The sequence below is a fragment of the Ostrea edulis genome, chromosome 6 (assembly GCF_947568905.1).
Source record: "Ostrea edulis chromosome 6, xbOstEdul1.1, whole genome shotgun sequence".
Taxonomy (NCBI): Eukaryota; Metazoa; Mollusca; class Bivalvia; order Ostreida; family Ostreidae; genus Ostrea; species Ostrea edulis.
Genome location: NC_079169.1, coordinates 90485453 through 90505157, shown reverse-complemented (window position 1 = coordinate 90505157; position 19705 = coordinate 90485453). Strand labels below are relative to the sequence as shown.

Sequence of the window (19705 nt, the reverse complement as noted above, 5' to 3'; positions counted from 1 at the left end):
AATTATCCACTTTCTCTATTTCCTGTGAGGCCTGAACTAAGAGGTCATTGTCTGCATCTGATATATCAGAAAAACAGTCACTTTTAAGGTCAAAGTTCAATTTAAAATTTGGTTTCTTCCTTCTTTCTTCCTCTAAATCCAGAATATCATTCAAAATAGCATCAGAATTCTCGTCTGCTAAATCCGTAGTAGTATCGCGAAATTTATTTTGAGTAAGAGGGTAGTCATCATCTGAGTCCATTTCTTCAAGACACCCGGACTAAATGCTAAAAGAGGGATGCGGCTTCTGTTTTTATACCAGTTATAAGCCTACGTGTCAGTATCATATTATTAAGGTTCCCAGAAAGGAACGTAGGAAATCAATGTTTTGTTTTATCTAAAACATTCTTTCCGAACACCCTTTACGTCCCCTCATTCACCCAAAAAAGAAAACCTGTTTTGTTGAGTACAGTCTTCAGACAATAGAAGCGTTCGAATCGTTTTCCATGAAGAACAAAACCCTGTTTTGAGGAGTACCGTATTATCAATTGAAATGATGAGCTAACAGTTTTTTTGTGAATTAAAGACAAGATTTGACCTTGTGTGCCATTAAAGTTTATGAATTCCTAATATATCAAAATTATTACAAACAAATCAGAAACGAAAGGTGTATATATTTGTCTATACCAATGATTATTTGTACGTGGGTTTTTTGTGTGCGTTTAAATGCATTTGCTTTTAGATAGAACAATGTTTTAAGTAAGATACAAGACTCGATGGTCTATTGTGTCAGATACGGGACTGATCACTCGCCGCTACGCGGCTCGTGCCAGTCTCGTATCTGACATAATAGACCATCTTCGTCTTGCATCCCTTACAGACAAGTTCAAGAAATTTTAAAGGGTGTTCACTTTAAACAGCTGAAAATTAGAGAAGCATTGCAATGTTATATGTTATCATGTTTTCTGAAATAACTCATATCAATTCGTCCCATTGACTGGGATATCACATGTTTTTAAAACTGAAGTATGATTTTAAAGAATTTCATCTTTTGAAAGGGTAGTTGGAGTATAGGTAGGATTGCAAAATTTGGAATTAATGCCAGATTGGTTTGAAATGCAGTTGTAATAGTAAGCCTTACAAAGACAATTTTGTTACAAGTTTTGTCAGCTGGAACCAAAATACATTCATCGCGTAACCTACATGTATTTAATTCTTTTATCAATTCTTGGTAATCCTATAAATCCTGATCAGCAGTAGATAGAATTTAAATGGATTTCGTAGAATCTCCCTCAAACCATACAGACTTGATTTTAGAACTAGATAGGAGTTATGTAATTGGTCACTGTTCGTTATCTTCATCTTTTCTTACATGCTAAATGTTTGGTGACTAGATTTACAAATGTCTTTTGACATGCTGTACAAAGATTACTTAGTTTAACAAAGACCCACCGTGAGAAAGCTAATTATAGTAAAAACAACAGTATATTAGTACACTAACGAGGCCAATTTTCCAGATTCCGAATGAATAAACCTACCTTGTTATGTAATATCAAACACTGATACAACTACATGCGTGGATAATTATTTAGTATATCAAATAAGGAGGAGGAATCCTGGTAAGGGCACGACCCCGCCCTTTCAAAGTAAACGTAAAGAATAGTTATACTGTCCACACTATGATTTTCAAAGAATTGTCAATTTCAAAATACCAATTTTAAAAACACAAGAAAGATTATGAAAAATTCCACTCAAATTCTGGTTCAGTTACATAAAGTTTATTTGCCAGCCACAACGTACATTCCGAACGGGATCTTAACCAATATACAATTAACCAACCATTTTCAATACTTCCGAGCTGGATTTCCGAATACAGACTCGGAGAGAAAACTATACACATAAATTCTATACTCAAATGAGACTCGTATTGGTTTTCATTTTTTCTACTGTTGTACCAAACAATATTCCACCTCGCTATCTAATATTTTCAATTATATTCTCCCTCACTTCGTTCGTCCGAATATAAATTAATTAAATGCTGATTTCCATAAAATAAGAAACTCGTGTTATCAGTAGCATAGCAGCTCGCTAGCACTTTATTATTTACAAACATAAATACATCAATTTTTTAAATTAAACAAAACAAAAACTGTTCATATACATTCTATTTGATACTATAATCACTGTCCGCCATACATTCTATTTGATACTATAATCACTGTCCGCCATACACTCTATTTGATACTATAATCACTGTCCGCCATACATTCTATTTGATACTATAATCACTGTCCGCCATGCATTTTAGTAAATTTACCTGTGCGTATCTAATATGTAGCACTTCTAAACTAGCGAGCGTGCTTAGAATGCCGTTCAAACACATGTTCACGTATTTATATGTCTTAACCACGTGACCAAAGCATTCGAACCCGATCATCAAAAAACCCCGCACATAATTATAATTATGTAATAGCAATTTGATATACAGGTCATAATGATTGACTATGACTTAAATCAAGAACATACTGTAATTTTTATCACATTCTATGTATTTATACTACTAAATGGAATACGTATAATTATGTGTCAAAATGCATATCGTATATAAAAGTAATTGATTGTCATTAAGAACATTTCATACTTATTTTCTGCATGAAAGGCGAAGATAACGAACAGCGATCAATCCCATAACTCCTACAAGCAATACAAAATATAGTTGGACAAACAAGCATCCCCTGTCGACCGGTCACACCCCTCCCCGTGAGCCCTATATCCTGATCAGGCAAACGGAGTCATCCGTAGTCAAAAATCAGTGTGCCAAGAACGACCTAACAATCGGTATGAAACACGTCAAACAGCATTTGACCCAATGATAGGTTGCAATGGCAAACTAGATCGTTATAACGACCATAGAATTTACGAACTGCTGATTATAAACGAGACTGTTGGAAACCCTGCACCATTAACCTGTTTGTCAGTAGCCTGCTTGGATTTAAAAACTGATTATACCCAGAACAAGCTCTTGCGTATCGAGTCAGTTGAGAGATGTAAACACCATATGCAGGTGATAATGGAATACTGCTACATAAATATGGGAAGTTGACGATGGAGAAGTTGAAATCATCCCATGTGTCATAAAGTTGAGTTGTTAGTTTGTCGTCAATATCTATTTTCAGTAAAATATCTAAGTATGAAGCAGAAGTGGACGACTCTGTGGCGTCTTTTATTTCGAGTTGACTGGGATATATTGAATCGAAATATGAATGAAAATTATTATTGTTAATAGATAATACATCTTTGATATATCTCAATACATTTTTAACTTATTATATAAGTTATATTAAAAAGACACAAACGATTTTGTTTTTCTAATGGAAAATTAATGTAGCTGATATAAACTTTCAAAATGCTATTTTGAAACAAGAAACGTTACGTGTATTGACCTATCATGTAGGATAATACACTCAAGAGACGAAGGAACACTTATAATACACGTAATAAGGGATACAACGCTTCGATTAATCAATATTTTATTTCTTACAATACAACGAAAACAAACATGCGTAAAGCAGTTACCAAAATATGAGAGAGAGAGAGAGAGAGAGAGAGAGAGAGAGAGAGAGAGAGAGAGAGAGAGAGAGAGAGTTTAACCTGGAGAACTCTCTTCATGATAATTCTGATAAATCTATATACCCTGACTAATGTGTTTCTGTTAGTTACGTTAATTAGTTGATTAAACTAATGAATGTTAAGATTTGTGTAATAATACCTTGAAACATTGGATTACCTAGCTTGTTTTACAGATATATCAGTACAATTAAATATATAATGAAATCCATCACCAAACCAATTTCTAATTGAAATTTTCTCTATGTATCTCTTTCTCTCTCTCTGTAATCTAGCTTTACCAGTTCTGAATTTACAAATAAATTTGAAAATGTTTTTCAGGTAATTTAAGAGAGTATTTTTCAATATAAACTGTTTAAAATTCCTGTAGTTATACATGTACTTCCTATTGAAGAATGGTACATGCCACTAATCTAGCTTTGCTTGAACTGATCAATCAAAACGTTATTTTTAAACCAAGTCACATTACATGGCTGTTCATTCTCAAGTTCAAGGTCAGTTTATTCATTGAAATCATATAATGGTACACGAGGAACATAGATAGCATTACAACTATACATGTCATAATCAAAGGAGACATGGAAGGCATGGAGAACAAACTGACTATATCATATATATATATATATATATATATATATATATATATATATAGAATAAACATACATATGCAGTAAAATATCTTTATCTCGAAATCCGATGGACCTCGAAGAAACTTCGAGATATCCGGGGGTTCGAGATATCCAAAATCGATCTTGAATATTTTTTTGAAATAGGATATTTGATGCATAGTATGAGATTTTGCATTATAAACAACAACCCCGTTGTATTTTGTAATGTTGTATAGTTAGTATTTGACATAAGTTCGCAAAACTTGATGACATTTGGTGATGTACAATAATCTTGCATTTAAATGCTTCTTTCTTAAATTCGTTAGTCTTCACATTCAAGAATATAATGAAAATGAAATTCATAATGAAATTTATCAGCAGTATGTCTAAAGTTACATAATTGACATATGTAAGATAATCCATGATCATTCAAAATTTGCATTATGAAAGGTGAAGATATTGAACAGTGATCAATCTCATTATGTAGTTAAACCAAGTACTGTTGTAATTTTTCACTTTATAAGAAATAGCTTTGAAGAAATCATAATATCCTTGGAGATTTGTAATTTGTCCCAAAATGGAGACAATTTCACATTTATTGCTATATGATAGCTTTCTAGTTCGCCATATGTCATGTAGTTTAAGTATAGGCTTCAGAACTATGAGTGTTTTACCATCAAAATATTCATTGATATATACCACTTATGTACAAACCATATTCTCTTTTCATCTTAATAAGCCTTTTAATTTCAATTAGCATTGAAAGAGTAAATATACTACCGATTTTACCATAGCCTCTAAAAATGACCCTTTGTTATTTTCTTATTATTCCGATTTCATTTCCCGAACCGACGTTTCCCTGGTCCTATCACTTCTAGATTCCGTTTCCCCTCCCTGTGATCTAGACTCCTCGTGTACCTCCTTTCCTCCACTTTTCCTCAATCGGCGCCTTATGCAGAAGCCAACGAAAATAAACATTGCCAAAGCAGTGATAGAAAAAAGAACAGAAATTATTATGATACTTGTCATGTTGTTGACGGACTTTTCACTGGATGTTGGGTTACTTGAGATTTGGGAGGACTGGTTCGATCCGGTTAATGCTTGAAATGTGCCGTTGTTTTCATCGAGTTGTAAAAAGGCCATACGAGGTAATTCAATGAATGGGGGTCTCCTAATGGATTGGAACTCTTGTTTGGAGAAAGATTGCGATTTCACACAGTAACTAATTTCGCAAGATTCTGCCAAGGCTGCCAGATGATTACTATAACCAGTTGGACACGCATGCGGCCATAACTCTGAATTAGCAGACGTGAGATATGAATGCATGTTGTTTGAGTTGTTTTTGGACACATCCTCCTTCATGATTGCTAGAGGATTGCCAGATTTGCAGCTGAAAAGTCCGGCAAAAGACACAGCATACCGGAAGCCTAGTTCAAAATCGTCCGAAACACATAATTTGATGTCGGTACTCATTGCCAAGGGATAAAAATGTAGCGGACATTCACGTGCTTGAGTTAGAGGATTGTCAACATTGCTGGTGTACGTTCCCCCAAAAAGGAAACCCAAATGCGATCGACTCTGGGATTTCCCTACACACCAGTAAGTATTATATTGAGCACTGCCGTACACGTAATAATTCGAGCAGCATGTATCCAACCATAAAAAGCCACACGATGTACACCTTCGGCGAACCTCTGAAGAAGAGACTTTTCCATTTAACAGAAATACAGATTCAAACCCATCTGGGCAAGAGAAATCTCCGGTTAAAGGGTTTTTCTGAACAAGAGAGGGACATATTCTTGCATTTAACTGTCCAGTCTGTGTGCAAGTCTGGTAAACCCCACCAAAGGAATAGTTGCCCACTTTGTACGAACAAGTACCATCATCCACATTGGCCAAATACGAAAAATTGGGAGAGTCTATATCAGTACACCCTCGATATGTATTAAATTTATAGTATTCTTCCACGGCGTTTTTCACCTGCTCAAACGTAGAATATATGACGGAGACAGGGGTATGTGGAAAATTTCGCGCGTTAATCACTTCATATATTGGGAAGCCTCCCCGATCTACTGCAACCAAATTTTCCCTGATCTCCGATGCCCAATCATTAAGAGAAAAGTTGCTCGGTTTAAATATAGGTCCTCCGTTGGTACTAATTACTGAATGAGTTCGATTTCCTTCATACGTATCAATAAATTGCTTAGAAGTTCCTGTATGTAGTTCATTAGACATACGAAATATGAGCCTGAAAGAGCCACCTGCCGCCGCAAGCAATCTGCTGGTGTCTTTATTAAGATTTCTCAAGAACGATGACTTCACTTGATCCGTTTGAGAAACAACAGCACCGGCGTCTACACTTGAAAGAATATGCGTTCCGAAATCTCGAATTAATATTTGACTCTCATATTCGGCTAATGTGGACAGGTTTCTTCGAATATTGTTGGCGATGTTTAAGATTTGTTGACGAAATACTGAGCTTAGTTGAGAACCATGTTGAAGTTTAGCTGAATATCGAACATATCTTGCCTGAATTCGTGTAGTTACCGACTTTCCTAAAACTTGATTTCTTTTCACTGTCTCCTTTTCTGCTGAAAACGACCCACTGAGATGTATACCCTTATAAAACAGAGAAGCTTCGCTATTGATAGAAAATGCCGTTGTAGAAACATAGTCACTCCAGTGTTGAAATGTTTCTCCTGATATTTCAACTTGACTTGTTTTCACAGGAACGGTAAATACGTTGTCTGGTATCAGGTATTTACCATCGTCGGTTGTCCGACATTGCGAATAATTGAAAAAGACCACCATGTCGCCGGCTTTGTTTCTCAGGTTGTCCCATCCCACTCCCGGAAGAACTCCGAACCGTGAGACGTCTCTTCCGACCCCTGTCAGGCATTCTCTAATGTCTCCAATGACCAAGGGATGAGATGTACTAGATTCTGACGATACGCAATTCTGTATGAATACAGCAGTGATGTAAACAAAACCTAAGAACATTGTCATCGACATCCTGGACAGAATAAGTAAAATAACCAAGTATGTTCTTTAAATACACAAAGTAACCAATAAGAAGAGTATGCAAATACAGCAGGGCATTGAGGTGTGTATGTGCTTAGCTCTTGTTAGATCCACCCATTTTTCAAACTTTTCTCGAACGCTGTTTTGTAGGTACATGTAAAACTTATACGGTACCAATTTTGATGCACCAGATGCGCATTTCGACAAATAATGTCTCTTCAGTGATGCTCAACCGAAATGTTTGAAATCCGAAATAACAATGAAGTTTTAGAGCTATTATAGCCAAAAACAGCGTGCCAAAAAAAGTGGAGTTAAATTCGTCTACATGTAATAAATACATTCTATTCACTAATTTTTTTCATTTTCATAAAAAACAAAATTTGAAACTTTGCGAATGAGGGAGTATGCATTCTAAGGAATGATAAGGAATAAAACAAGATTTTACTTGTGTTATACATGTTCGCGGATTATTTTGATTAGTTGATGAAGATCTACACCCCTTCCCCGCTTGGAATATGGTTATATAATCTGCATGTGATTATAACCGATAAATGGACTTTATTTCCAGTTCACCATGACGATGCCAGAGATAAGACCTTTACACAGTTGTTTCTAAACAGTGTGCATTTAATCATTATATTACATTTCGTCAAAAATTGCAAACAATGCATGCAGCTTGTAAAATAGACAGACTTTGTGATAAACCTTGAGATACAGCTCTATCCTCGATCTATCGATAGATGCCGTAAACCCATTCTAACTATGCAGTCAGTATCTGGGATAGGTTTGGCCCCAACCCTCAACTCCCAGGGGCAAGGGGACCTACCCCTCAACTCCTAGGGGAAAAGGGGGACATACAACTGGCCATACTACACTGTAGATCAGATGGAGCCAGTCAAGGGTATGCTTTAAGTTCTATGAATTCTAATTTATTCAGATATACATTGGATGTTATCAAGGAATGCAGGGCATGATTCATATCCTCTGTCTATTCTTAATATCTCCTTATTATGTTCTTTACGAATACAGTACAAAAGAATGCAATTCAAATGTAGTTTTGACGTCAACATTATAAATCAGTTACATTCTTTTGTTTACCGAAAAATCAAAATAATGGACATGAATCTGAATAATCTAGGTTATAAAGATCTAGTTCTATTCTTTTCAGATTGTCAAATTCCGAGAAGTGTCTGTGTATTATTACGCTGTCAGACATATAAATGAGAAGATAATGGGGATATGGTACATTGATTTCTTATCAACAAAAATTACCACCTGCAATTTATTTTGAAGTCTTATTTTAAAATACCACGAAAACTTAATTTGAATAATAAATAGACATTTCGGTCAAGTTAGAATATATAATACATTCATGTATTCTACAGCTGTATATATAATTCTATGTTGCACAGATTTGCAATATACAATTGCAATATTTTTTTAACATCATAACACTATCATATTAAATGATATGACATGAGAATATAAAAACGCTTTTGGTTCAACAAGATGTGTTTGGACTTTTAAAAAAAATGTCACCCAAGCACCACGAACTAACATTGGAAGTGTCACACAATTTGAATTAAACAAACGGTATCACACCATATGAAAGTTTTGTAGATTAGTTGCATATTGTAAAAATTTTCCAAAATTAATCAGTTCTTTAGTATTTTGACACTGAGTAGTTTAATCAGTTTGAAAACTCTGGGTTGCGGATAATAAATTTTTAAACATATTTTTTCTCAAGTCATAATATAGAGGGCATTTTAAAATAAAGTGGAACTCATCCTCTACATCATTTAGCTCACAAACAGTACATAACCGTCCTTCTCTGACTATATTATGTCTTCCAACATTCAATTTATGAGATGAAGTTCTAAAACGAGTAATAAAAGATTTGTGAACAGAGTCAATGGGTTTTGTTAAGTAAAACTGTAAATAAGTTATCAATCAAATGCTGATATAAAAAAAACCTTTGGAATTTGAAATGTCTTCTAAAATTGCTTGTTTGTAAACATCAATCACACGTTGTTCGATTAACTTTTAAGTATTATTATTTACATTCGAGACATTCCAAAGATCAGATAAACCTAGATTTGTCAGGGTTAGGGTTAATCACACCTTATATCTGTTGTGACCACATATAATAACCAACTAAGATTTAAGGTATAATGTGGCTCTGTCCTCATGTGAATTGCCAATATTGATGGTTCAAAGTTGAAAAATGTATTAATTTCCACTTGATATATAGAGGATATCTATATTGCGTGTTTTGATATTTGGATTATCCAACGAGTTGATATGGTGTACTTAATCGCGAGGCTTGCCAAGCGAATTAAACACACCATATCAACGAGTTGGATAAACCAAATATCAAAATACGCAATTATAGATGTTCTATTTATCTCATACGTCTTCTTTTCACTTGATTTTGAGATGATCCCCAGTATGGTAGAAACAGCTGATTGAATTTGTTTTGAATCCGTGGCTCAGACGTCGTGCTTAATCTGTCTTCCTTACGCGGGAAAAAATAGTGGGCTTATAATCCATTCATATATAGTACAAAAGGGCATTTTGATAAAAGAAACCATGGATGAACATTGTTTTAGAAGGGATTATAGTTTATCATTAATAATGGTATTGCCATTCCAACAAAGTAACAACTATTGACCGAGTATCTATTTTTTGACGTAGGCCCGACCTTCTGATAAAAGTTTGATTTCGTCGTCTTTTTAAAATAAACATGTGTAACAACGATCAATGAAAGTAATATTTTAATACAGCGTTATTATATTCAACAGTGTACAATGAAAAGTAGAAGTGTTTGTGCATTTGGATTTTATTTACGTAGTTTCTTTGGATCTGAGGGCGAAAGTAAATCCTAGTAAGTAAAGCTGTTGAGATTTGTTACATTCAGTATGCTCCAGAGAAAAGAGACTGGTCGACAGGGGATGCTTACTCCTTCTAGGCAACTGACCCCAGGGGTCCGTGTTTGCCCAACTATCTATTTTGTATTGCTTGTAGGAGTTATGAGATTGATAACTGTTCGTTATCTTCACCTTTCACTGTGCTTGTGAATACTTGGTACCGCAGCATGTTGAGGTACTTTCGATTATGCTTGTCCAGTAGGCGGTCGATTCCTTGTCGATGATAATAGTGCGCACATATTTTTGTTTTCTGATCGTAATTTTTGAGTAGTTATTGACCGAGTTGGCATTTCAATTGGCCGGTAACTTGCATTATATGTCAGTGGGGGCAACATCATTTTAATTTTGCTATAAATAAATACAGAATAACAAATTTTACGCTTTATTTCATGCATCGATATATATAAACAAAGAAAATATGTCATCCAAGCGGGGACAGTGTCAAAAGTTGTTCGGACAGGAAGTGCTTTATCAAACGGGCGTGTGATAAAGCTAATGCTTTATCTCACTTTCAATATCCACCACACGTATGGGATAAAGTTTAATTTAATAAATAGCCATGGAAATTGTGTATATGTCCATCTTTTTAAGTATGTCAGACATATATAAACAGAGGTATATATCAACACAAGATTGATTGAATATTTTTTAACGTCCCTCTCGAGAATATTTCACTCATATGGAGACGTCACCACTGCCGGTGAAGGGCTGCAAAATTTAGGCCTATGCTCGGCGCTCATGGCCATGAGCAGGGAGGGATCTTTATCGTGCCACACCTGCTGTGACACGGGACCTCGATTTTTGCGGTCTCATCTGAAGGACCGCCCCATTTAGTCGCCTCTTACGACAAGCAAGGGGGTACTGAGGACCTAATGGAACCCGGATCCCCACGGGAAATCAACACAAGAAAAATCGCATATTTTCATTAAAAAAAAAATAAAGACATAACAAAGTGTTAAAATGGTCCATTTTTAATGTCAACAGTTTAAAAAAAACTTGCTATTTTACAAATATGGATAGATTAATTATGGATATAAGGGGAACCATTGTACAATAGACATACAGTAGAGGAAATACCAGCATGGGAGTTATTGCCCTAAACAATATAAACTTTTTTGGTATCAATCGTTTATCAAATTCATTATTTTATCCGGTGAATAAAATTCCTCCGAAAGATATGAATATTTATATCATGCGCAAATTTTAATCAATTAAAGATTTTACAAACGCGTATGATGTCACATGGGGTGTTTTTAGTATGATATTCTCATGCAGTCTCTCTCCGGGGCCTCACACAATATAACTATGTACCAACCTTGAGTTGGGGTATTTTAAGGATTCCTGTATTTCCAAGACATTATCCATGTTTCCCCACCGTGGGATTGAACCCGTAACTGTGACCTACATTTTGCAATCTTTCAGCGATTTTTCGCATTTGAGAAGCAGTAGACGATGTTTGACGGTTGATTATAGCCGATAAATGGACTTTATTTCCAGTTCACCATGACGATGCGACAGGTAAGACCTTGACAGAGTTGCTTCTAAACGGTAGGGGTCTAATTATCATATTATATCGAACTTTTCTCCGACATTTTCAAACGATGCACCTTGTAAAATAGAAAACCAAGATGGAGGCGTGATATACCTTGTGAATATTATGTTTACAGGAAGATACTTTTTTATTATAGATGTTTAAAACGTCGAGTGCCTGTGTATCAAGTATGCATACAGTATTTTACGTTCCGATTCATTTTCCGTTAACAACACCCGATGAATGCTTACAAACTTCCAAACCGCGCGATCTCTTCCAACCCACGCGTTTTTTTTTTTTATATCTTACACTACGCGTTTTAAAACGTGTCACTAAACATTTGCTTGCTATTGCAGCAGAAGAAAATTTTAAGTACTTTAAAGAAATATATGATACTGCATCGGTATTTTGATGCAGTATGCATTATTTTCAATATCTACCCAGAGTTATCGTTCCTTACACTATTCTGCATACTTGATAAATTTTGCGATAGGTGTCGTTGATTGGAAGACTTGACTACCCTCCTAATAGTCTTGTCTGATGATCCTCTGCTCTACGGTTGATTATTTTGGACTGGAGGATTTGAATTCTTCACCTACCAAAAACCTCATTGGGGAGAAATCTGCAAATGAGATCATGGAACACTTCATCAGGACCTATCAGTTAATACTGATGCAACTCAGATTGTGGAAAGTAGTGAATCGAGTGTGCAAGTGATTCCTGTTACTGTGAACCTACATGATGGGTCAACTGTAGGGCTGAAACGATTCACCGAAATATCGATACTGTTCAATATAAACGCTCGATTCAAAGTTCGATGCGCATTTCGACAAATAATGTCTCTTCAGTGATACTCAACCGAAATGTTTGAAATCCGAAATAACAATGAAGTTTTATAGCTATGAAACTAAGGCATTCTTTTCTCTTAATATTAATTCTAAATCCATTAGGAATACTCTGTACAAGAAAATTTAATTTAATTGATACAGATATTAAACATACATTACACAGAGGTTCATAACTCTGAGGACACTCAATCATACCTCTACACTCAACAAACTTATAATCAGCTAAAAGGTTAACCCACTTGTAAATATCTCAACTAGAAATATAGAATTCAGTATCTAAGTGTCCTTGTGAGCATATCTGATCAGTTTGTTGTCAAGTTAGATCTTTCTTTCAATATAAGTATCATTCAACAAACAAAACGTGCCATCTTCGAGGAAATTCGGACGTAAATGAGTCTAAAATCAAGTAAATGCGAAAGACCTTACAAACTTGGGCCCCATTTCTTGAAAGAATAACACAAACTTTGCCTTTTTATGTCAAAAGGAAAACTAAGACACGCCTAGAAATACACAAATCAGCTGAATGATGGGGCAGGGCAAAATATAAATACACAATCAAACAGTCATTTATTTATGGTTCAACGCCTGTCATGCCCTAAAAAGCATAAAAAACGAAGACTGGAATATAAAAATTATGACTGTATATATAAGATATATTATACATTACCTCTAAACTTACCGGTGTAACCGTGGTGGCTGTCGCTGGTGACCATGGTCGTTCTTAATAGAATATATAGGGAAAAGAACGACTCGGATCACCGGCTTCTGCGCATGCGTGGTATTTAACTCGTAGCGGTGCCCTACTGGTTTTAAATCCATAGTAATAATAAACCCCCTTCTCAGTTTTCTGTTTCGTATGCACATCATAACTTGAAAGATACAAATTAACTTGTATTATCCAACTCCAAAATTGATATTTTAATGCATAAGATTTCTGAATTATGTCTAAGATATCTAATAACGAATAAACAACTTGAAAACAATGGCTTTTTATTCAAAGCATATTTACAATAGTGTTATCTCCATAACAATTCCTAAGTCATCTTTTATATTTTAATCACATGATAGCAGGTGTGAACAAGGCACAGCTAGACACCTTAAACTTGGATTAACAACGTGCAGGTGTAAACAATTACCTGTAAATAAAATAACACCAGGTTATTCTACTGTGACCAACCTTCGTAATCATAAGTACAAATACCACTCCCCCAATTTACGAACAATACGTAGGCACATATTCGACATTGTTTTATTATTCATTTATTTATTTTGCATAGTATGTTTCTTCTCTCACCCTCTTTTATTTCAAATATATTTTCTGATTATCTGAATTCAAATTATCTCCGATATGCGAACAACCACACATCTACTGTATACAACTTGGAGGTTTACTTTGGGTGTTTTTATACAAAAGTGGAAGACTTTCCTATTACGAGATAATTCTTTTTATGTTAAAATTTAACCAACTAGACTCTATATACATGTACATATAGCAGGGTCGTGTGTAGAAACCAGCAGGCATGAGGGATCGTGCCATCCTTCTTATTCCCAATAAAAACCAAAAGACAACAAAACTAACGTCTGGCGGCTTTTTCTTCTGGAGTGAAAGGAAGCCAACCATAATTCTGTCATCAGATTTTGTTTTGACAATCATTAATATATAGTATACTAAACCAAATGATCATCAAGTTTATTTTTATTTCATCTACATAAGAAATCTCTCTTTTTAAAAATAAAAATGATATTGTACAATAAATATGATAAAAGGAATAACAATTTAATCTATAATTATTATCAAAATCTCATAGAAAATATAAATAAAACAGATATATTTTCAAATATCAATATCACTATCAAAAATCAATAGATTTTCATTTTCTTATAAATTGTGACTTCTTGTCCTATGACATTTTCTGCTATCATAAAATTCTAATTGTGACTTTTGGTTTTATTTTCTTATAAAACTGTGACTTTTTGTCCTGTAAAATTTTGTCATACTTTCATAAAATTTCTTTTTGTAACTTTTTGCCCATGGTCATATTGACCGTGACTTTGTAATTTGTAATGTTGTAAATGGTTTGAAAGGTACATAATTTCAGCACAATGTATATATCAATTATGACTTTAAAGATTGATATATTTTCATGATCCTGGTTCTAATTACGAACATTTATTTGAATCATTTTTAATATCATAAAATTACAATTTTCTTATATCAAATTCATGACAAGGAACTACGTAAAAATGAGCAGTACTTTGAGTGAATCTCACTCTTTGCAGTCAGCCAATAATATGATAAGACTGGCTTCACGAGTATGTACAAAAGCCACGGTATCGACGTCCAGTTGTTTAATATCATCATGAAAGCTGCCATCTTTGGATCGTCTTTTGTCTCGCGTCTCGGAAGATCTACCGAAGCAGACCCGAGAATAAAATATTTTGGAGTTGGTGGCATGACAGCAAAGGAGCCAGATCAAACCTGCCTGCAAAACCTGCTTCAGTATTCCCCTGATCGAGTTTTCATTCATCTCTGTGGAAACGAAATAAGCGTTGACGGAAAACCTAGAAAGGTGGCTGAAAACGTCCTACAACTGGTGCAGGTCCTAGAAGACAGCAGAGTTGGAACTGTTCTCGTGGGACAGATTCTAGACAGGGGTGGTACTTTCAAGAAGAGCCCTGGTCTGACAAGCGATATCTTCAGGAGGAAGAGGAACAGGATCAACACAATTCTGCGAGCAAAGCTCGGAAAAAGATTTATTTTACTTCGACTGAAATATCCCCAGGACTTTGCGGCTGATGGTGTTCATATTTCCCAGGGAAACCTATGGAAATATGGCGCACAAATAAGGAGAGCTCTTCTGACAGAGTAAAGCTCGAGAAGAAAACCGGTCCTTTTAAGGGCCACAGAAATATTTCAAAAAGATGCCTCAAATAACATACATTCAGAGAGACGAAATCTTCTTAAGATTCGAAACATATACTCCCTAATTACCAGCATACAGCCTCACCGAACTTTCTATCAAATACATAAAAATCCACAAATCATTTGTGTTCAGTCTTATGGTCCGAAATATATGTATAAAATTGGCATATCTTTTTTTAAAAAATTAGCCAAAGTAGAAATGTAATTGAAAAGAATAAAAATATATCCTATTGCAATTGGTGTGGAATATTGGTTATATACTTTCTTCAGTAAAAGGCTTTATTATGCATGTATGAATGCATTATGCTGAAGGGGGGTGGGGGGGGGGCTGTCCTTCATGCAAAAAACTGAGCTGAAAGACTGTGGTATCATTGGGGGGTTTCCAATTCAAATGTAATATGCGCCTAATTCAAATTTTTAACAAGGGTTAAGGCTATGTTCTCTTGCGTAATATTTTTTAATGAAAGGTTTTTAATTTTAAATATTTTGTTAGAACTGACTAGGATATGGTCTGTAAAAGTTGTACAAGGTGCAAATAGGTGGCGGTTTCATTTGAACTAGATAATTTAAGTGTAGTTTCAGAATTCGGGAGAGAGAAAATGGGGGAAATAATTATTTAGAATTAATTATGAGCGTCGGTGACTGGAGTCGCTCTTCAGAATGACCGTTTCATATTTTGTCAGAACTGACTAGGGTATGGTCTGTAAAAGTTGTACAAGGTGCAAATAGGTGGCGGTTTCATTTGAACTAGATAATTTAAGTGTAGTTTTCTTCATTATTGTTCAGGCCAAATAAAAACATGTGTGGTTACAGTTACCCGACAGTCCCTAATTTTTACCCCCGACCCTCAACTATCTTTTTTTTTTTGGTGTTTAATATTTCCAAAACACGTCACACCAGCATATTTCATTGGAGGGGGGGGGGTCTTCTTTTTTGTTTTACCACACCCAAACATATAAAAGATGTGGTGACTACAAATGAAGGGAAGAAAAAACAAGAAATGCATTAAAATGCACCATTTTAAATCATTCTTTTTAAATGGGTAAACCTCCCCCCAAACCCCACAGTAAGGTATAGATCTGCCACTGTATTTGAGTGCAATATAGAACAGACGTAGCTCAAAAATTGCAAATTCACATGAAATTATGCTACTCTAAAGATTTCTTCGAAAAAAATGTATAATTCAAATCCAACAAAAAATCAACAGACTGATTGAAATAGATCACAGATTAAAATGTATCACAATGAGGGAAATTGGGATGTTTTGGAGAATTGACAAATTCAATGAAGAAAGAATTAAAAGGATCAGTAAATGATGTCATAATACTTGCCCTTTGACCTCTAAATATCAAGGCTCTACCATATAGAAATCTCACGCAAATGATTATGCTCATTTTTACTGTATGCTCGAGAATGTCCAATATATAGGATGTTTTCTATTCGTTTTTCACAGGGTAAATAATTCATATTGTTCATTCCAAAGATAATTGATTATTGCATTAGTATAAATTTTCTTCTGGCATGTTTTCAAAGAAATTAATTTAAACTAATTTCACGTGTTTTGAACTACGTGAAGTAAATTACTTTAATGGGATATGAACTCCACATCTCCATTCTTAACATGGTGCATCAAAATTGGTACCGTATAAGTTTTACATTATGACCCCTGGGTCGAGGCCTCTGCTGGTGGACTGTTAGTCCCCGAGGGTCTCTACAGCCCAGTAGCTAAGTACTTCGTTACTAGCTTGAAAATACGGATGTATATTTAATTGCTGTTATAAAATTTAGAAATTCATTTCAAAATTAAGGATTATCTTCCTCATGCATAGCTCTTATCCTTGGTCGAATTTGGCTCCACTTGTTTGGCACGCTGTTTTTGGCTATATTTAGATCTAAAACTTCATAGTTATTTCGGATTTCAAACATTTCGGTTGATCATCACTCAAGAGACATTATTTGTCGAAATGCGCATCTGGTGCATCAAAATTGGTACCGTATAAGTTTTACATTAATTCATCATAAATTATCCACTTTTCAAATACTGAATGTCTGATGTCATCATTGAAAAAGACTAGATATCTATAGATATGATGTTTACCTAGAAATGTAAACCTGAGTCGGTCAAAAACAGGCACCTATCTTCTTAGTCAGGTTAGTGTTACATAACCATGATAAGTTTATTGGATTGGCTAGTTGTGCTTTGTGCTCATTTAATTACAAATGAAAATTAGTCATGGGGCTTGGATTATTCTGACCACAAACTATGTTGAAAATCTGCTTTAATTCATAAGTAATTGCGCAAAAAATTAAAACTAAATATCTAAGCATTTCAACACCTATATAAAAATACTTCATTGACATAGCTGATGGCTTTTCGATATTAAAAAACACAATAGAGGAAATTCGAGTCACAACTTTGTTTTGAATTAGACTGTCATGATTCGCGTTTATTCATACTAGCAATTAAATCATCGACAATAAAAACAATAATATTCACCTTTTCTTTTTAAACCACTATCTTACTTTCAAGGTATTGTTATCATAATCATAATCATGGAATAAATCAGTCGAGACTCGAGTACAGGACGACATTGGTGGGATGCCGATCTCGATGATTCTTGCATGTAAAATAAATAATTATTAGTAAGTTTCTGTTGATATTTTTGCTAAAGGAGCTGCACTAGTTATATAATTTAATATATTAGTTAAAATGCACGTCTTCTCATTAAAATATGTGCATAAATGAAGTTCATATGCCGATCACAATTTCAGATGTAGAATTAAAAACCAAAGCATTTTCTGGTTTTCAAAACAAAATAATTCAATAATACCAATTGTTTTATTGTCTTTTTTTTCATCACCATACTTCATAAGAATTGCTGATTACAACCATATAAAATGTTTACAATTACCTATGGGTCGAATTATGCGAGCGTCGAATAGCAGGACTACCGCTATATTTAGAGTGACCCTGAGCACCAGCGACAGCGATCACCGCTACACCGGCACACCAAATCACCACGGAGTCAGCTGTTATATCAATCGGAACATCGGAGAATATTCTCCTGAATAGGCCGAGTGATGTTCCGATTGCTGTTACATGACCCAATCGTAGAGCAGGGGGTCATGGGACAAGACTACCCTCCCAATAATCGCTGGCGCATACGCTCAGTGCTTAATAAGGACCACAAGTTATATAACTAACAAAATACGCCAAAATAAACAGCTAACTAAAATGAATTTATTTCAGAATTTAAATTATTTGTGATTTCAGGTTGACATGTTATCATGGTACAGTAGTAGACTGGTTCTGTCTATTCTGTAATCTCTCTGTTAGGGAACCAATCATGTTTATGTGTGGGGGTGGGGGGGTGGGGGGTACACCCCTTTCCTCATGGGCTATTTAAACAGTTGTGTGAAAATATAATTCGTTGATCATGGATACAATTTCGTAAGCCCTGTTATTTGTGTATGGATTAAATCCCACAGACGACATGTTACGCTCTAGTAAACCCCCGAGTTCACTGAGCCCCAGTTGTTTGTTTAGTGTCAGTAGCGTTTAGTGTTCACTTAATCGATGTCCAAGTATGAGGGTTTTGTTATTTACTTATCTAAGAAATCAGAGATTGTGATGGGATAGATTTGTTGTTGCTGGTGATCTCAACGGCAAACAACAAATCTATTCCATCACAATATATTCCAACATGTCCAATGTACATGTAAGTTAATTTGTTGTCATATTGAGGCCGGGTTGTTGTGATGACCCGAAAGCGTATATATTGCTGAGCACGGAGACGATTACAATTTTTTTGGTTAGTCCGAGGCCGGTCAAATGGCGAATTTGAGTATATCAATTAAATTTCATTATTTATTTGATTAATAGTTTAATTATGTCGCAATTATGCATTGGGTAGATTATATAAATATTGCATGTAGTTGAGGGTAACATAGGAAATTCACCCCAAGAATCAAAATTGTGACACATATCTATCTCGCAACTAGGTTAAGGGCTTCCATAGTAAAATGCACAATTTTTCACGGATTATAAAGCGTAAACTGACCCAAACTAGGTTATACTCGTATAACTTGCCCCAGAATTAAAGTCATAGCGGGGACAGCGTCAAAAGTAGTTCGGACCGAAAGTGCTTACCGGTATATATGTATATGTTTATTTATCCCCAGTGATGTCGTGTGTATATTTTATGTATATATTTTATATTATGTTATCTATTTTTCTATTC

General features: G+C 34.9%; 1 protein-coding gene across 1 annotated transcript; it reads right to left on the bottom strand.

Moving 5' to 3' along the window:
- Window positions 1–4432: 4432 nt before the first annotated feature.
- Window positions 4433–7232, bottom strand: LOC125647465 (macrophage-expressed gene 1 protein-like). Its single transcript, XM_056142667.1, has one exon. It carries the CDS (start codon window positions 7224–7226, stop codon window positions 5040–5042), a length of 2187 nt encoding a protein of 728 aa, XP_055998642.1. The 5' UTR covers window positions 7227–7232; the 3' UTR covers window positions 4433–5039.
- Between the last annotated feature and the right edge of the window lie 12473 nt (window positions 7233–19705).

Coding starts and splice junctions, on each gene's coding strand:
- LOC125647465 (XM_056142667.1), bottom strand. CDS start 7,226: ATGTCGATGACAATGTTCTTAGGTTTTGTTTACATCACTGCTGTATTC.